General features: G+C 37.5%; 1 protein-coding gene across 2 annotated transcripts in view; it reads left to right on the top strand.

Moving 5' to 3' along the window:
* Window positions 1-1,296, top strand: part of clybl (citrate lyase beta like) — a 54,105-nt gene extending 52,809 nt beyond the window's left edge. For both annotated transcript variants that reach the window (XM_049015133.1, XM_049015124.1), the window contains one exon: window positions 336-1,296. In XM_049015133.1, the coding sequence (XP_048871090.1) occupies window positions 336-431 (96 nt within the window). In that variant the 3' untranslated portion in view covers window positions 432-1,296. The remainder of the gene's footprint in view (window positions 1-335) is intronic.
* Window positions 1,297-17,006: the final 15,710 nt, after the last annotated feature.

Here is a 17,006-nt window from a genome sequence, read left to right as displayed (position 1 = left end):
TTCTCAAGCTAATTTCCCCGATTCTTACCGCAGATGGTACGGAAGCTCCACTGGGGGCTCGAAAAGCATTACGGGCTTGGCTCATTGATCAAAATTATTTGGCTCAGTGAAGTATTTTATTCATCAGCTGACGAAAAGTTTCTCATTAAAATCATCAACTTCCCTTTTTTCACTCACGAATCAGAATGCTATTTTGGCATTTCTGTTTTCTGTTTAACCTCAACGAAAAGACCTTTGTTTCCTGAAATATTTGTATTGCTGCAAATTTTGCTAATTCACGCAAAGTCTCTGTCACCTATTTCCCCCCCCCCCCCCCCCCCCCCCCCCCCCCCCAGGGTGCCTTTACTTTCCGAGGCAGCATGATTGACATGCCGTTACTGAAGCAGGCGCAAAACATCGTCACGTTGGCGACTGCGGTCCTAAACAAGTGAACGTGGCAGCATGGAATACTTGAAGATGTGTGTTTTTTCTCAAAAAAAAAAAAAAAAATTCTGTGTACATAAAAAATGCAGAGATTTTCACCTGATGAAAATAATAGTCTCTTAGTTTGTGTTGTATCAATGAACGACAGAAGAGAGGAGAATACATTTGGAGGTTTAGTCGTCGTCATTTCCCCCCCCCCCCCACACATACACACACACACACACGACACCCCCTGTATTTAGAAACCAATCAGCCTGTCTTCCTCGTTCTCATGCAGCCACTGGGGCTGGTTCAGCAGTGTGGGGTATTGCGGGGGTTGCTGGGAAGGGGACCGTGGTAGTGCTGGAGGTGTATGGGTCGATAAACCAAGCACCGTGGAAGCCTCTGTCTCCTGCCCTCCCCAAAATTTGAGGGCTGGTGTGGGTGTGGGATCGGTCTCCCATGGCCAGGGCTCGGGTCGCTCGGCAAAAGGGTAAACAAACAGAACAGGCCGCACTTGTTCCGCCATTCAACCGTGCTCCGCCGCCAAAAGGCCCAGGGCTTCGCCGAGCGGCAACAGGTCAAAGTTCCACCTGCCAAAGAGCCTCAATGAATTTTCCAAAACCAACAATCTGAGATTTTGTTTCGGCCCCCTCACTAAATCATGGGCCTTTGTGTGCGGACTGTGAGCCAGTGTTCTTGATGAAGAGGGAAATGAATTCCTTTAAACTGGGCACTCACCCCGGGCAGACCTGCCCAGCAGCGAGGCTGCTGCACTCTCGCGCACACACACACACACACACACACACCACAGGATAAGCGGCTGGCGTGCGCGCTCTCTCTCTCTCTCTCTCTCTCTCTCTCTCTCTCTCAATAAAGCCCACTTCCACATTTGTTGTTGCTTTTCTGTCTTTTTCCTGCTTCATCTTCCTGTCCACAACTGACATCTGATTGTAGGAAAGTCTGTGCTAGAAGATTGACTTCTGATTGGTCTCTAATGTAAAACGAAACAATTTTTAATATTAGGTAACATATGATTTGGCTGAAAGCAGACCTTCCCTTCCAAGTAAAGAGTTGAATTTACGTCTATATATATATGCTTAGTATGTTCATCTTTATTATTATGAATATTAGTATTGTTGTTGTCGGCTAATTAGTGAATCATTCATTACTTCTGTCCTCATAAATCTGACTGTCGAGACGTAAGATGACTAGGTGGATAATGAATTTTTAATAAAAGAGTTGGCGGCAGCAATGAGAAGCACTAAATAAGTCAGAGTGGGTATTTCATGATCAATTTTTGCCTGTGAAATGCACTGAAGGCTGGTCTGCATCAGGCAAATGCCAGGCAGAAAGATCACACCAACTGCTGCGCCCAGCAGCCTAACAATAAGATGGCTTTTTGGCATTGAGCCAGAGAAATTGTTTTTCCTCCCAGTTTTTGCCTTTTGCTGTCATTTATTTTTAATTTGTTACTGGGTCGGCCAATCCCACTCTATCTGCTGCCATGGCTTCCAATGGGCAAACTGGAAAATGGTCTTTGCGCCAGGTACCGTTTTCACACGAGGGAGAAAACGCCCTCCAAAGTTGCCACAGAGCCGCCTCTGAATATGTAAGTGCGTTTCTGATCGAGCGTGCAGTATGTTAACGCGCAGAAGCCGAATCGGGGGCTCCGAGCGCGCGCCGCATAGCCTGTGACGGCACATAATCCAAGCGTGTCTATCACGAGGTGCTAGGAAGAGCGCGCACCGCTCCCTGTCACCTTGCAGTGTAAATAATGTAGAACAGGTGTTCATTCAGTGGATGAGGCACAATCTCAATAGTGTACACCACACGGAGGTCAATCTCATCTACAATTTACCTGAAGATGGTATCTCTAAGTACGTGACCTTACTCTACTGGTTGTCATGCTTTGGGTTGAGCGGTTTGGTCGTTAAATGTTATTTCAAATATTTAAAGATCAGAACTATTTAGTTTAAAATAATGTCCAAGTATATTTACGTTGGCAAGCTCGGTAATGCATAGATAAATGATTTGCAGGTGTCACCGAAGGTACATGATTCCCATCCTTACATTTGGAGGTAAATGTGTCATCCGTTACATTGACGGTGGCCGAAAATATCACTAAACCTTACAGCAACACAATAGTGAATTTAGTTTGTTTAACTGTTACAGTTCAATAGCTTCATTGGTTGAGTGCGATTGATTACATTTAATTGTACGCACGGTTACATGTATTTCAATGTTGTTACAAACTTGACATAATCTTCTCAAATAGCACAGTAGACTGGTTTAAATACAATTTAGGTGCAGTCCCAAAGAGGGTAAATTACAATTAACACGATTATAACCTTACAAAATCTTCACGGGATTCAATTACGTGACGGACACCATTCCCTTAGTCGTTGTGTCTCGAGATAGCTATAATAAATTATCGGGTACAATTCAGCGGAGAAAATGTGTGTATGCAAAACACCGTCGGAAGAAGATTAAATTGAAATGCTTTGCATAATTTTTTCATTAATCTCAATAGGACCCGTGTGGTAAAGATGGTTTTATTCCCTTAATTTCCCGCCCGGGGGTTTTCTAAATAACGTCTTCATTGTTTTACTAGAGAGCTATTGACAATTTCTGACAACCTCATTCTAGCAAAGTATTTTGCAGTACTATAAAATCTGTAGCTAGTATTATAAAGCAGGGCTATCTAAAATATACGCAGTTAATAACCTAGGCTAATAGGCCTACTGACAGTGTGTGAGGGAACACATCGATAGCCTACCAACTTTGGGAGGACAGAATACTGAATGTATTATGTACTTATAATGAGATCGAAAGACTTTTCAGAAATGGTCTGAGCACTGTGTTTTCATCCCGTTAGCACCTCTAACGACGGCATGAAATCGGAACTAAAGTTCCTCGTGCTGTCCGAGTGTTTTTTATGTTGATTTCTCTCTGTTGTTTTTGGTGACCAATTACCAATGAGACCTTCAAATATTGGATGGTGACGTAGTATGCCATATGCTAGTCTACACAGGCTATATAATAATAATAATAATAAAAAATCTTCCTGAATTTTGAAAAACTGAATACATTTTTGACAATAATGAGATTTATTAACTGAACTTTATTAACTTTTTTATTCAATAAAATAAAAGAATCGCGCCGAAATATTACCAATGAGCAAGAATGGTGTTGCGATTGTTTTTTAATTGTCTTCTTTCGCAAATTGCTATCTGCTGTTAAATGTGTGTGTGCCATATTGAATTTTTTTTCCGCTTTTTTTAACAAAACGGATTGCCAAAATATGTATGACATTAAGAAACAAATGCACCTAAGTGTTGCTTTTCCCATATTATATAATAAAATACACACACATACACACACACACACACACACGCACACACACACATACATACATACACACACACAGGGAGAACGTGGCATGAACCTGAAACATTTGATATGGTTAATAAATAAATAACACAATGGAATGCTCTATCACATAGCAGTGAAATGCAAATATTGATGGGTTATCGATGTTTGTTAACTGTCATTAAATGTATTTCAAAATAACTGCGATAGGCCTACATGCGTTTTTAATATATGATTAATAACATCGGTCATTTGCCCAAATGCTTGCAATAATACATTTCACAAATAATCTTTACCAGTCAAGTATAATACATACATTTTAAAAAGGGTTGGAATATATGTTACACTGCGCTTAATCGTTGAGTCAATCTACAGCGCAATATCCTGAAAAGTTGACTGTCTGTTCGGGTGTCATTTCCATGACTAGTGAAGTGATCTTGCGCTGGACTGGTGTGTGTTTTACTGAAAGATAATTCCCCTTCAATGGAGAACGTCTTGTGAAGTTTGCAGAATTGGGACGATGCTTTTCTCTGCCCTTGATAGTTTGAACTGACACTTACTTAAATGGAGACAGATCAAAGGCCGCAGCGTCTCCCCGCGGACCCCACTAAACCCCAGTCCTTTTGTGTGTTGTTGCTAGGAGTCTAGTAAACTAAGGAAGATTGTCAGGGGCATGTTAATCAGACTCGTTACAGTGTGACAAAGTCTCCCCAACTTTTCATTTTTACTATGTTTTCAGCCCCCTGCACCTGCGGTTATATTGCTTGTCTGCTCTAAGATCCTTTAATAAACTCCATAACTTTGGGGGCGAGAAGACTTAACGTTTGTTTACTTAGCAGCGCATTTCTCCGAGTCCGACTAATTCCGCCTTTTCAGAATATTTATATGTTATTATTAAACATTATTGTTTTTCTACGTCTCTTTCATAAACTGACATCTTATAATTATGTGAAAACATAATCGTTTACGGAGATTAAAATCAGTTTCCCTGAAACAAGCGCTTCTGTCTTTTCTTCTGCAAACTTTTTTCTGGTTTTTTTTTTTTTTTGTCCTTTTGCAACCGCAACATTGCAAAAGGAATGCAGTAAACATTAATGTTGGCATTAGTTATTAAATTTTATACATGTTTATTTAGATTTTTTTACACCAAGGCTTATACATTATAACGTTTGCCGTTAATGGTGATCGATTATCAGCTTCTCGATGCAACGAATGCTTGTGTTTTATGTATTGTTACGTCAGTTTGTTTTATTTTCAAATACAATTTTATCGTCTTTTGTTATTTGCCAGGTTTTCTAATAGGATCGTTTTTAAGTTGTTCATCTTTAGGGAAATGCTAGATTTAAGAAAACATTTTATAAAACGAAACCATATGAGTTAATTTTTTTGTATTCAGTTCCGCGAAGATGTTTTAGACAAAAATCGTAAAAAAAACACACTTGTCCATGTCGCGAAACGATTTAATGCTATTTATTACGCATATGGTTTTATCATATTCGTCCAGCTTGCAGGTATTCCCCACAAGTGAAACCTTGCACTTACCACGACGTTTAAACCAAGACCAAAGGTATTTTATCCTTCACGCTTAAAGAGATTGCTGTAAAAAAAAACAACTCGCTTATTCGGCGTATGTCTGTATATTTTGTTATTAGATTACCCTTTTCTCCAAGTTGCACTAAAGTAAAACAACACACTTGTGTGACTTCTGTGTTTAGAAGATGCGTATGTTACTATAAAGATGACAAGCAGCACCTAATTTTACACGATTGCAATGTTAAAGTATAATTTATCAAATATACTTTCCGAAGGATTATAAAATAGTTTCACAGCCATATACTAAATTTATGGTAATGGGGGGGGAAACGAATCATTGTTCATTATCTTTATTCTTATTAGAAACAAATTAAAACAATGCCATCTTTTGCAGGCAGCGATAAAATAAATACATTATCGAATAAGAGGTACCTTGCTGGGAGATTTGCCATTTCTGCCCAGCTTCTGCTACCTCTCCTACTGACATTTTAATGATCCCTGAAAGGCGCAGGCGCCTTCAGTTCAAAAGTTTGCCGGCGGATGCCGTCAAAACTGAGAGAAAGGGGTATGTATGCTTTCAAGCTCCCATTTATAGCTGCCTGGTTGTTAGAGATGATTAGGCTACAGCTTTGCACACCGAGGGTAATGCGTGAGCAACATTTCAGACAAAGCACGGCGCTTGCAAACGCTTTACACAGATTCCTTAGACAGGCGTAATAAAATGACGCTGCCCTACATTGAATGTCAATTGAAGGTGACTATCGCCTTATAAAATATCCTCTATATGTATTTTTACGTCTCCATTTTTTTTACACCAGCGGGGTACAATATCCAGGCGGAAATTTTAAATGAAATGCAGAACTGCGGTTTTAGCAGTGGCTTTTAGAGAATTACAAAATTAACTTGTGAGTCCGGGATCAATCAGTTTCATGCCTTTCAAAAACGTTTCAACGTGACTGGTAGCGTATAGTGTTTCGTCAGTCACGTTAAATGTGAGGTAAAATGAATGAAAGCTGATTTGCCTGTAACTAATAATGTAATGTAAAATATGTATGGCTGTTTAAATTATCAGTCAAGCCGGCCTTCATTTAACAGAATAAACAACCTTTTCTGTCCCATAAGAGATCTCAGATCTCTATAAATTGTTTTTCCCAAAAAAGAACCTGCATTTCTTTTAATTATTTTTTAATGCATTATACAGTCAATAAAGTTTTATATGATGCACGTATTAATATTAATACAGTGGTTGTTGAAAGACCAGTATATTGAGGATGTAGCACCTGTTAAGTGCTCATATTCATTTTTTTATCCTTTTTTTTCAATTATCAGGCCCTATAATATGTTTGGGAGTTTCTATTTTAATATAAACAAAGAAGAAACACACAAAACATAAAACGTGCTCTGTGCTAATAATGTATATTAGTAATTGTTACACCATTTATATTAAATTTGGTAATGGCAAAAAGATGATCTTGACCTTATATTAAAATAATCCGATTGAAGCTCATTGATATCTGCTGTAAATCATGATTCTCAAGAATATGTCTTTTAATGTGCTACAGCTGCATAGGTAGTATTTAAACTTTAATAATCGATACTGGAATGGGCACAGGGGTAGGAACGCTGAATACAAAATACACTGCATTGAACTTTGAATTGAACCTAAAATTATAGACACCACTAGTGAATACTGAACTACTAAATATGATTTATAACCAAGTTTGATTTTGTTGTGCTTTATTACTGATCAGGAGTGGAAACAAATAGATTTTAATATTGATTTTATTCAAAGGACTGTCTTTGGCTGTATGTCTTTCAGCTGCTCTCCTAGTTTATTTAGAGCCAAATTCTCCTCACTGCACTTTGTTTAATACTTAAAAGTGGCAGGTGACTGCGGGCATTTTCACTTTTCAGTCTATAATTGGTAATAAATGTCTGTGAAATAAAATTTTAAACAAAGACTGATGCTAGTCGTGGTTCAGGACACCGGGCTGAAGGTTTTTAGTTCAAATCCCAGTAGGGGCTTTAGTCAGGTGCTTAACCTGAATTGACATAAACATCACCGTTATGAAAATATCCATCTGTATAAATGGATAAGTAACTAACCATAAATAAGCATACTGTGGTGCATTGATGTTTGCTGTAAGAGTAATTTGTAAGTGCCTAATTATATAGCTGAGCAAGTGGGTAATAAAATATAATCATAAGACTATTTAAATTCTTCACTGATTGTTTTATAATGAAAAAGGCAAATCTAAACACTGACTAATTGTATTTTCTGACAGTTTTAATAGGTAATGGAGGCCAACTTGTGGCAGTTATGTTGATGCACCTTGCCACAAACTCCTTGTGCAGCTAACCCTTGCTGACAATGGAGGAGTATTTGCTGTGGACTTTACACACTCATATTAATTTGTAACACTGATTTCATTAGACCCATGTTCCACATCAATGTCTAGGTTTATTTTACGTCTTTAGTCATGATATACATTAGTGGCAAAAACTGAGGAAGAACCTAGCATTTTTGGCATTACGCTTTAAGAATTGCTACACAAATAGTGGCAATAATGTTTATAAACACTCAAAGAATGTTGGAAATATAGATCAGACAATGAAATAAGTAACTGGAACAACAGTTGAATAAAGTTGTGCAATCTCTAACAATTAGAAGTGTTTCCACAATTTTGACCACTAGTGTAAGCTGTAGTTTAGTCAACCTTGTTTTTTAGACATTTATACTGCTGACATGTCTGGTATTCGCATGCCAACCATTTCCCACAAATGTAAACATATGGTCAGTAAGCGAGTGCATTAATATTCTGTGTATAGTCAACAGTAAAGCAGTATATAATCTGGTTGATTTTAATTTTGAGTTGCTGTGAACTGCAAAGCTACATCTGTAAGACTAAATTAACATTAATTAAAAGCACAACAACAAGAATACAATTGACAGGTAACCAAAGCATATTTCAGAGAGCACATTAAGAGCTAATGTGTAACGTTGATATGACACCACATCAACTTTAGTCGAAAACAAAATAAAATAAAATGCATAAATACAGAAAACTTTTCTGCTCAACAAAAAAATGGAAAAAATAGATCCAATATTGAAAACTGGTACCAATTGTTGAACGAATAAACTATGTATCAATCATTATTTGGTAACGGGAAGTAGAGAGACAGAACTGTGAAATGGCAAAACTGTAACATTGTTCATATTGACAGCATAATGATTACTGAGATGCAAATTTTGGCTGAATGGGTATTATAGCGATTGATACTTTTTCCCCTATGCTCATTAGTTCAAATGGTTAAGCAATGATTGATCATTTTTGCATAACTCATTTTATCCGGGAGAGGCGCCAACTCAGATGTAATGAGTACAGTCAAAGAACTGATATTTCAGCCATTCGATTACCACTGATACATAGAATAATCCCAGTAAAGTGTTTTGTTGTAAATTTACAACAACCCTATTAATTTCTCTGATACAATGTTTCATAATTATCTGGAACATACACCTTGCCCTATATTGTACAGTCAGAACCAGTTTCTCAATCTCTCTTCAACCACTAACAACTTCAGCATTGGAGAGTGAGATAAAACTGGTTGCATTTATAATTACTTTAAACTTAATACTTAATCTGCTACAGTGCTTAGACCTTGTTTTTTTTAATAGTTCATTTGTATTTTTAAGAGTATTACTGCTTTGCACATCCGACCATCATTGAAGACACAGAATTGAAGTTCCTGTCCTTATAGTTCAGCCAAACCTGTCGGTTCATACTGACCCCCCCCCCCCCCCCCCAATACAAATATTCAATTCCTGAACTTCAAATCTGATAGGAATGTCATTTAATGCCACCTGCCTCTTTTCGAGATTGTTTTTACAGCTGTAAACGTTCATTCCAAACATGTCCTGTAACCGCTTGAAATTCTGGCTTTGAAGATATTAACTCCTAATACTCTTTTAATTTTTCAGTATCTAAGCTTATGCAAATCATACCTATTCCCTAAGAACCTCTTATCAACAAATATGATATATAGGCCAGCGATGTCCATTAGCAGGATTATTTACCTCAAGTTTCCTGGCCCACTTTATTTACAGATGTGGACAAAATCTGGCTTAATCGTGGGTGTCCTGTCAGTAATAAAATGAATTCTCTCTTTTCCCTGGCTTTTGCAGTGATCTGGCCACTCACAAAGTGCGAGCACATTTTGCAGTGCCATATGTTATGTTGCATCAGAATTGAAGATGCGTCCTTTACGTTTTCACAAATCTAGCATCCAAGTATGTATGCCCATAGGTACTTGATTACTAGATTACTTTTTTTCTCAGGTTAAACACCTTGATCTTGGGTGCAACAGCAAAATACTCCTTTTATTCTGCTATGCTACCTAAAAGTTAATTAGCTTAATTTATTTTTACATGGTTGACAGTCGTATTTTTGAGATCATACGTAAATAAAATCTAGCTAAATAAAAGCAACGATGCTTACAGAGCTTAAAACGATTAAAGCATGAATCAAATCCCCAAACAACGGCCTGCACTCCATTGTCAGTTATTGATCATTGAGAAGCACATTTTTATGGCTAATGAAAGTCAAGTTGGAGTATAGTACAGAAGGATTGTAATGAGATTTTGTTTTTCTTGATATTGTGATGGTCATTTTAGCTGATGTTTGCCTCACTATATTACTATTATTTCATATTTTGTTTGCGTGGCTACAATTAGTAATATTCAAGTGCCCAAGACTATTTGAAGAGCCATCTAAACATTCTTCGGTGCATTAATTCACTCCTGGCAACATCCTTTGTGAGGCTCTTACGATCAGGCAGTTATTTTAATGCCTAAATTATGTGACATGGAATAGAGAGCTAAATACACAAAAGACTAAGACCCCACGTTCTAATAAGAATACATGTGCAAAAAGTAGCCTGGCCGTTAGTATCTGCGAAGATAAGTATAACACCGGCTTCAAATCCAGGGCAAACTCCAAAGCGGAACTGTTGAATCCGCTACACTTGAGTAGAAGGATGTGTTACTTTCACTGTGGTCTTTGCAGAAATGCGTGCAGCTTCCCGAGTCGTTGTTATGACATCATCTTAGTTAATCCTATTAAAGAGATCACCAAGATTTGGAGTACAGAAACTTATCAGGCACATTTTACATTGGTGACTCTTCCTTCATTTCGATGAATAGATTTCAAATTCCTGCTTTTTTGTCTCGCTGTTTTAGTTAAAAGAAAACGTCATTATACTATTTTGCAATGCAGTGACTTGCGCGTAGTTTGTTCACTTGATAATACAGTTCTATTACTGATTTCTGTATTTGGTATTTATCAAAATGTATTGATATATGCAACCTTAAGATAAATTGCTAAGTAATTGTTTCCATAATTCTTTCCATAAACTTAATTCAAATGTTGAATTGAATTATATGCATCGATAATGAGAATCTGAATCAGAGAAAACATTTTTTTTAGAAAAAAGTCAGAAAAATCAGAATTGATTGTGTATTTAAGGTTCAATTTTTGTTAAAATACAAACTGATCAAAATCGAGTTTCGAACCGTTACTCAAAGAGAAAACATTCATTTAAAGATACATGAATATACTATCAAACACATATGACCAGGTATTTTGTCCGTATTTGTTCTTTTATGCGAAAGGTAACAGGTGGTATCTAGTCCGAACGCCGAATGTTTTTATCACCTGCTAGTTATTGGTTGTGTGCTATTTCAAATGCTGCTTAGCCCTCCACTTAAAATGTTCAAAACGACAATTATATTTAAGCATTCATTTTCGGGTTAATTCTCGGAACGTTTAATGGCGCTGTCTAGTTTTCTGTCCATATCAACATATATAAAATCAGTCTTGGTAGCCTGTGCTTTACACACGTTTTTTTCGATAGCCTTAAAAGATGAACCATGCATTGTGATTTTTATCATTTAACCAACCATGGTACCTCATATAATATTTGGCGATTTTTAAATAAATAACACATGTATAATATATATTGTAATATACTTGTTACATCTGTGAAATGAATAGCTTCTCTTAATAATTTGTTTTCTACTTATATTCCGGTTTTACTAACTTAATATTAATACTGGAATGTTAAGATGCCGTTTAATAGTGTTTTAACGATATGTCCTGCCCATCATTTCTTCAGTACACGTGGCTTACTTATAGAAGTGGTTAAACGGACCTCAATTTTAAAAAGCAACTGCCGCATTTATTGTTTTTTTAAGCTTTTCAACTTTTTCTCGTCTTTTCTCAGAGTATTGCTTTTATGGTGCAGAGAAAGAAATAAATTCACGATAGATTAACGTATAATAGCTTGCCCTTTTTAATCGGAATTATTTCTGATTTCTCTTTCACGGCACTTGATGAAAGTCATTCGATATACTTCTTAAGTAAAAGCAGTTCTATAACTCGCTCGTTTAAGCCGTTGTCCTTAATGAAAGCGAAGCGTTATTTCTAGTTTGAGCTGTATAGTACATTTTACGTAGAGTCTGCTTAAACCAGTCCGTGTGAGGATCTTCGCTTTTGAAGTGCAATGCACGAGAGAACTGGAAAAGCATTAAATTAATGACCCACCATTTATTAGCCCTTGGAAAAGTAGACAACTATAAACCATAGTTTGTGACGTGGACAATATGTCACTCAGAAATGAGCCCTCTGTCGCAAGTAAACTTCCAGTCTATGTTTTTTTTTTCTATTAACAATATTTGTCATCGTTCAGTCATATGTAATTTATTTCAGTTTGCACCTTTCGTCATTTGTCAGTGATTTGTTGTAAAATCGACTTTGAACATTAAGTATGACCATTTCACCATTTTATTTAATTTTATCTATTTTACATCTTCATAGTGAAATTGTTTAATTCCTGTCCTCTACAGCCTCAATTTTTTTCTTGGGCTTTTAACTTGAAAAGTTTTGTGGGCTTTTAACTTCAGCCTCGTCACGTAACCTGTTGTGCATAATGCGCACAACGTCAGCAACATGTTTTATCACGAAACTGACACCAGTAAGTCCCCCATGTTTCCAGCTAGTCGATGGTATCCTATTCAATGTTGAGCTTGTGACAGATTGCTCCAGGTAAAGAAATGCTTTTCTCCGCGATGCTGCGCAGCCGACTGGATTAGCAGATGGAGCAATGAACGGTACTTTGAGAGGTTGCCCCGAAGTCTGAAGGCTTTACACTGATAGGGCGAGCCAGACTTGCCCTTCAGTTACACCCCCTGCAGTGGCTCCATGGCCCTTTGGCACATTATTTCAATTATATGGTTTTTTATTGTTTTTTCTACAGATTCTTAAGCACAGCACAGAAAAAAATAATCTTAATATTATAATAATAGTAAGTTCCGTGCTATAGTTGAATGCTTCAATTCACATTTTATAAATCTGACACCCCCCAGCCCCCCTCCCCGCCTTTGGCAGGCTTTCAGGAACCCTTCAAGCTGATCATAAACAGTTGTTAGCATCCCCCTATAAATCAAATACTTTGGAAATTTGACCTTGAGAGATTTTGAGCTGAAACTATACATTAATATGAAAAAGGTATTTAATGTTGAAATCTACGGCTTCATTCAGTAATGCTCTGGGAATGAACTTGTATATGACATCACCTGCTCAGTTTAACTGCAGGTAGAACAGGCTTGTTGTTACAATATTATCAAAATGTTTCTATACATACTGTTTATCTAATAGAGGGTGTGCTTATCTGCTACTGCATCACATTTGGCTCAGATGCACTAATGCAGTTAAATGAAATGAGATGCTGATTCTTTGTCAATTCAGTGGCACGCTTATCCCTAAACCACTTTGTTCTCAGAAACAACTTTATAAAGTAATACTGATTCACTAAAGCATTCATAAAAGGCAAACATCTAGACGGCACAAAAATGATACAAAGAAACACTTTGCAGAATGTCATTCATATCAGACAAACTTACGGATGTTGGTGCCAGTGGTCTTGGGTTGGAGGGACTGCCATTTATCCACATTGTAACTTTGTAACATTGTAACTTTGTAACTTTGTAATGTTTAATTACTAAACAAGACCAGCTCCCAGGTTTACTACGTCAGTATCTGAGTAAACGTTTGATTTATTCACATTAATTGTATACAAATTGCCAATGGGAAGGAACTGGAATTCCGTAATGAGTATTCTCTAAGAATAACAATTCCTTTTTGTTTCAATTAATATGGGATAAACGGAGGAGAGTGGAAGATGATCTTCAGCATAAACAGCAAATTGGAAACGGACAATCGCAGTTTAGTCCATGACATGCGCTTGGATCTATTGGAGATCTTGGTAACTATTCTTAAAATTACTGGGAAACTGGGGGAAAGTCACAGGTATCAGGTGACCATGGCATAGAGGTGCGTGTCCCTTTTTCTCCAGAGTCCCCATTTGTTTCAGGATTTTATAAGTTGGAGATCCCATTGAAGGACAGGCTATTTGGACCTTGCCCTGCAGATTGGCCCACAGTATAAGTGTCTCTCAATGTGAGGTCATTCAAACACTTCATCACAACAGCCTCTACTTAAGCAGTGCTTGTGAAGGGTGACCTCTGTCCCTTCACCTGTGATGATGAGCATTGACGGCCAATTTGTGTTCAAACCAGGGAGTGTCTATGCTTTCGTCATAACCAATTCTGCCTTCTACCCCTCCAGCTGTGAGAGAGTAAATGCATCACGCCGAACACTGACCTTTCCTGCAAAGAGCAGTGCTGAACCCAGAGCAAAACCTCTGATGGATGAATTATAGTCCAGCAGAAATTGAATCTTAATGCCTTAAACCCACACAGTTGATCTCTAGAAGACGATGGGACCATGAGGTAATGTTAAATGCCATTCGAAAGCGACATTTCTCATTGGCAAAATAGTCAAACTGCATCCAAAAGAAAATCAGATTTTGAGAATGTGACAAGACAGTTGTAATAGTCCAATTAAAACTAAATGATTTCATTTGGTGCGTTTTTGAAAACACATCTACTGTACCATGCAATCAGTTTAACAAAATTGTCATGCAAATGAAAAAAAAAATTAAAACACAATATAGGGCAACGACGTAGTGCTGAAAAGAGTTTACTTCATCTTTGCGCCAATGCGAGGTGGCAATATTGAGGTAGAACAAATGAGAGCCACATGTACGACCAAATAAGGAGTCGCGGGACATCACTGCTGATGACTCTCTTGACAGGGTAATGCCTATCCGCAAAATAGCTAAGACAACGATACCACCCAGGAGTGATGTCATTCGAAAGCAGAGCAGATGATGCCCTCGCAGTCATTACATTTCCTGGAGATCCAACCATCAATGCTGAAACCTTTAAACATGCATTTGTCAAACACATGGAGGCCAGTGAGGTCTTCATGCAGCTCTGCAATGTTTACTTTGGGATCTATGCACCGCAAGCCCAGGATCTGGCGCATCTGCTTGTGTGATTGTCCGCAGATGACCTTGCTCTCAACACCTAGCGCCTTGGAAATATTCCCAGTCCTGTGGATCCGACTTTGACCCTCCCCCAAGTTTGTATACCCACAGATGTTATATAGTAGTTAGGCATTATGTTGGTTTTATGTTGATTTTAGGAGACAGACATATCTAATGCATCTGTTTCCAATATGATGGATTTTTAAGTGTCTTCTTGCATTAATATGCAAACAATACCCCAAACCATCATGCAATAGCCAAGAGAGCAAATAAGGAAAAGTGTTGAGTTAATCATTTTAGAAATTCAGCTTTATATACTTCATTGCAAATATTACATTTTTACAACCATAATGATATTACTGGATAATGCAACAAGCTTCTAATATTAAAAATACTTTCATCTGTAAATCCCCTTTTATAATAAAGAATCACAGATATGTGTGCATAAAACCGCCTTATACATGACACAAGAAATAGCACAATAATTCGATATTTGCAACCCTTATGGTTAGTAAATGTTATATTTTCTATTATTGGTTGTCATTATCAGTCTGGCTAGGGCCCGGGAGAGACACACCTACTTCTTCGTTTGTGTGTCAAAAGTACATAAGCACTTCCCACTAATCTGACCCTGTATTTTCTTATAGTAAAACAAATGGGTCATTAAAAAATGAATCACTTATCTGGACACCACCATACTGGTGGGATCTTTGGTAAATACAATAAATGATACAATAAATTTTACTTGCGCATTGCTATTAATTACCTTTGTGGCCATAGAGGTTCTTTGCTAATTACAACTTAATTATCAAGTTGCTGCTTGGCCACATTGTAAATCATCCTTTAACTGTTACTTCGCCAGTCAGCAGTCAGTTGTTACAATGAACCTGCCTGAAAATCGGTACTAAAAAGGTACCGAAAAAGCCTTGATAAATATATAAACACAGCAGACTTTTGTATATTTGCGTGTATATGTTTCTGTATAAAATATACATATACATACATTGGTGAAGCGCTGTTCAGTGTTATAAAAGCGGTGTTCTCAACAATATTTGCAAAATCAATGCAGCCTTTTTATTAATAGCCGTGTTTAAAAGTCCGGCAAGATTGTACAGCTTATTCTGACACCGTTCCCGCTCAGCAGCAACTGGAATAAGTACACATTTTACGCTATAGTACTTCCTTAAACGTTTACACTTCACGTTTTCGGCAGCTGAAAATAATACCACAAGTAAAAACTCTTGTAGAAGACAGAAAACCCTGCTGAGTTCGCTTCCTTAGCGAGTTGCAAAAAAATCAGGCTTTTCACAGCTAATTACAAATAAATTATGATGTGTTCACTAAGTAATTGATTTAATGAAGTTCCTATGAAACTATTAAAACCGGGTATAGGTCAGGAGAGAGGCACCCCGGAGAGCCCATTGTCTGACGTTTAGCTCCACCGATCTCTTCGGAAAAACATCGGGGCTAATAGGTGAACTCACAGCTGTTCGTACTGGACTCCAACAAGAAGAACGAGTCGTCCCTAAAACTTAAAAGGCAGTTTTATGTATTCACCCAGTCCCAATTTAATAAGACACCAATCATTCTCTAACCCTAAATGTACAAATTCTTCACAAAGTTCATCCCTTCCGGGCGTTAATATACAACACGACATCTATTTTGGACAGTAACGAATAATAATTTATTTCCAAATTTGTATCAGAAATTGTTTTAGGGAAAAAAAAGTTCACGCATACTTACGGTGAGGTGTTTTAGGAAAGTTTCTGTTCACCTTTTGCGTTTCGGAAAGGAATCTTACAGGGCGGGTGTTGACCAGACAAGTACCGTGTCCAACTGCAACTGGATTGCATTTTTTTCTCACATATACAGGAAACTTAAGCTAGCCAGGTAGGGTGCTTGGAAGATTTTGGCAAAATGCCTGGATAGTGAAAATGTGCCCAGTTTTCCTTAGACTAGCATTTGGAGATAGGAAGGAGACGGACTATGTTCATGCAGGCAGAAAGTTGAATCAAACGTATGTTATCTGTTTTTCAGCGTCACCTGGTACGTTTCTCTGGGGGACTTTTCAGGAAATGCTTTTGTCTGCGTAAACTGGAGGAATAGTGGTATTCAAAATCTCTGGACAGGTGGCTAGGAACTTTTTGTGAAGAGTGGTGATGTTGTATATAATCCATTATATAGTTTGCCTAAGGGGAAAAGCTTGCATTAGCCTTGATAATTAATAACAATAATTTGTTACATCTGATTGT

The sequence above is a fragment of the Brienomyrus brachyistius genome, chromosome 1, assembly GCF_023856365.1.
Source record: "Brienomyrus brachyistius isolate T26 chromosome 1, BBRACH_0.4, whole genome shotgun sequence".
NCBI classification, from domain to species: Eukaryota; Metazoa; Chordata; class Actinopteri; order Osteoglossiformes; family Mormyridae; genus Brienomyrus; species Brienomyrus brachyistius.
This window is presented reverse-complemented; position numbering and strand designations above follow the sequence as displayed.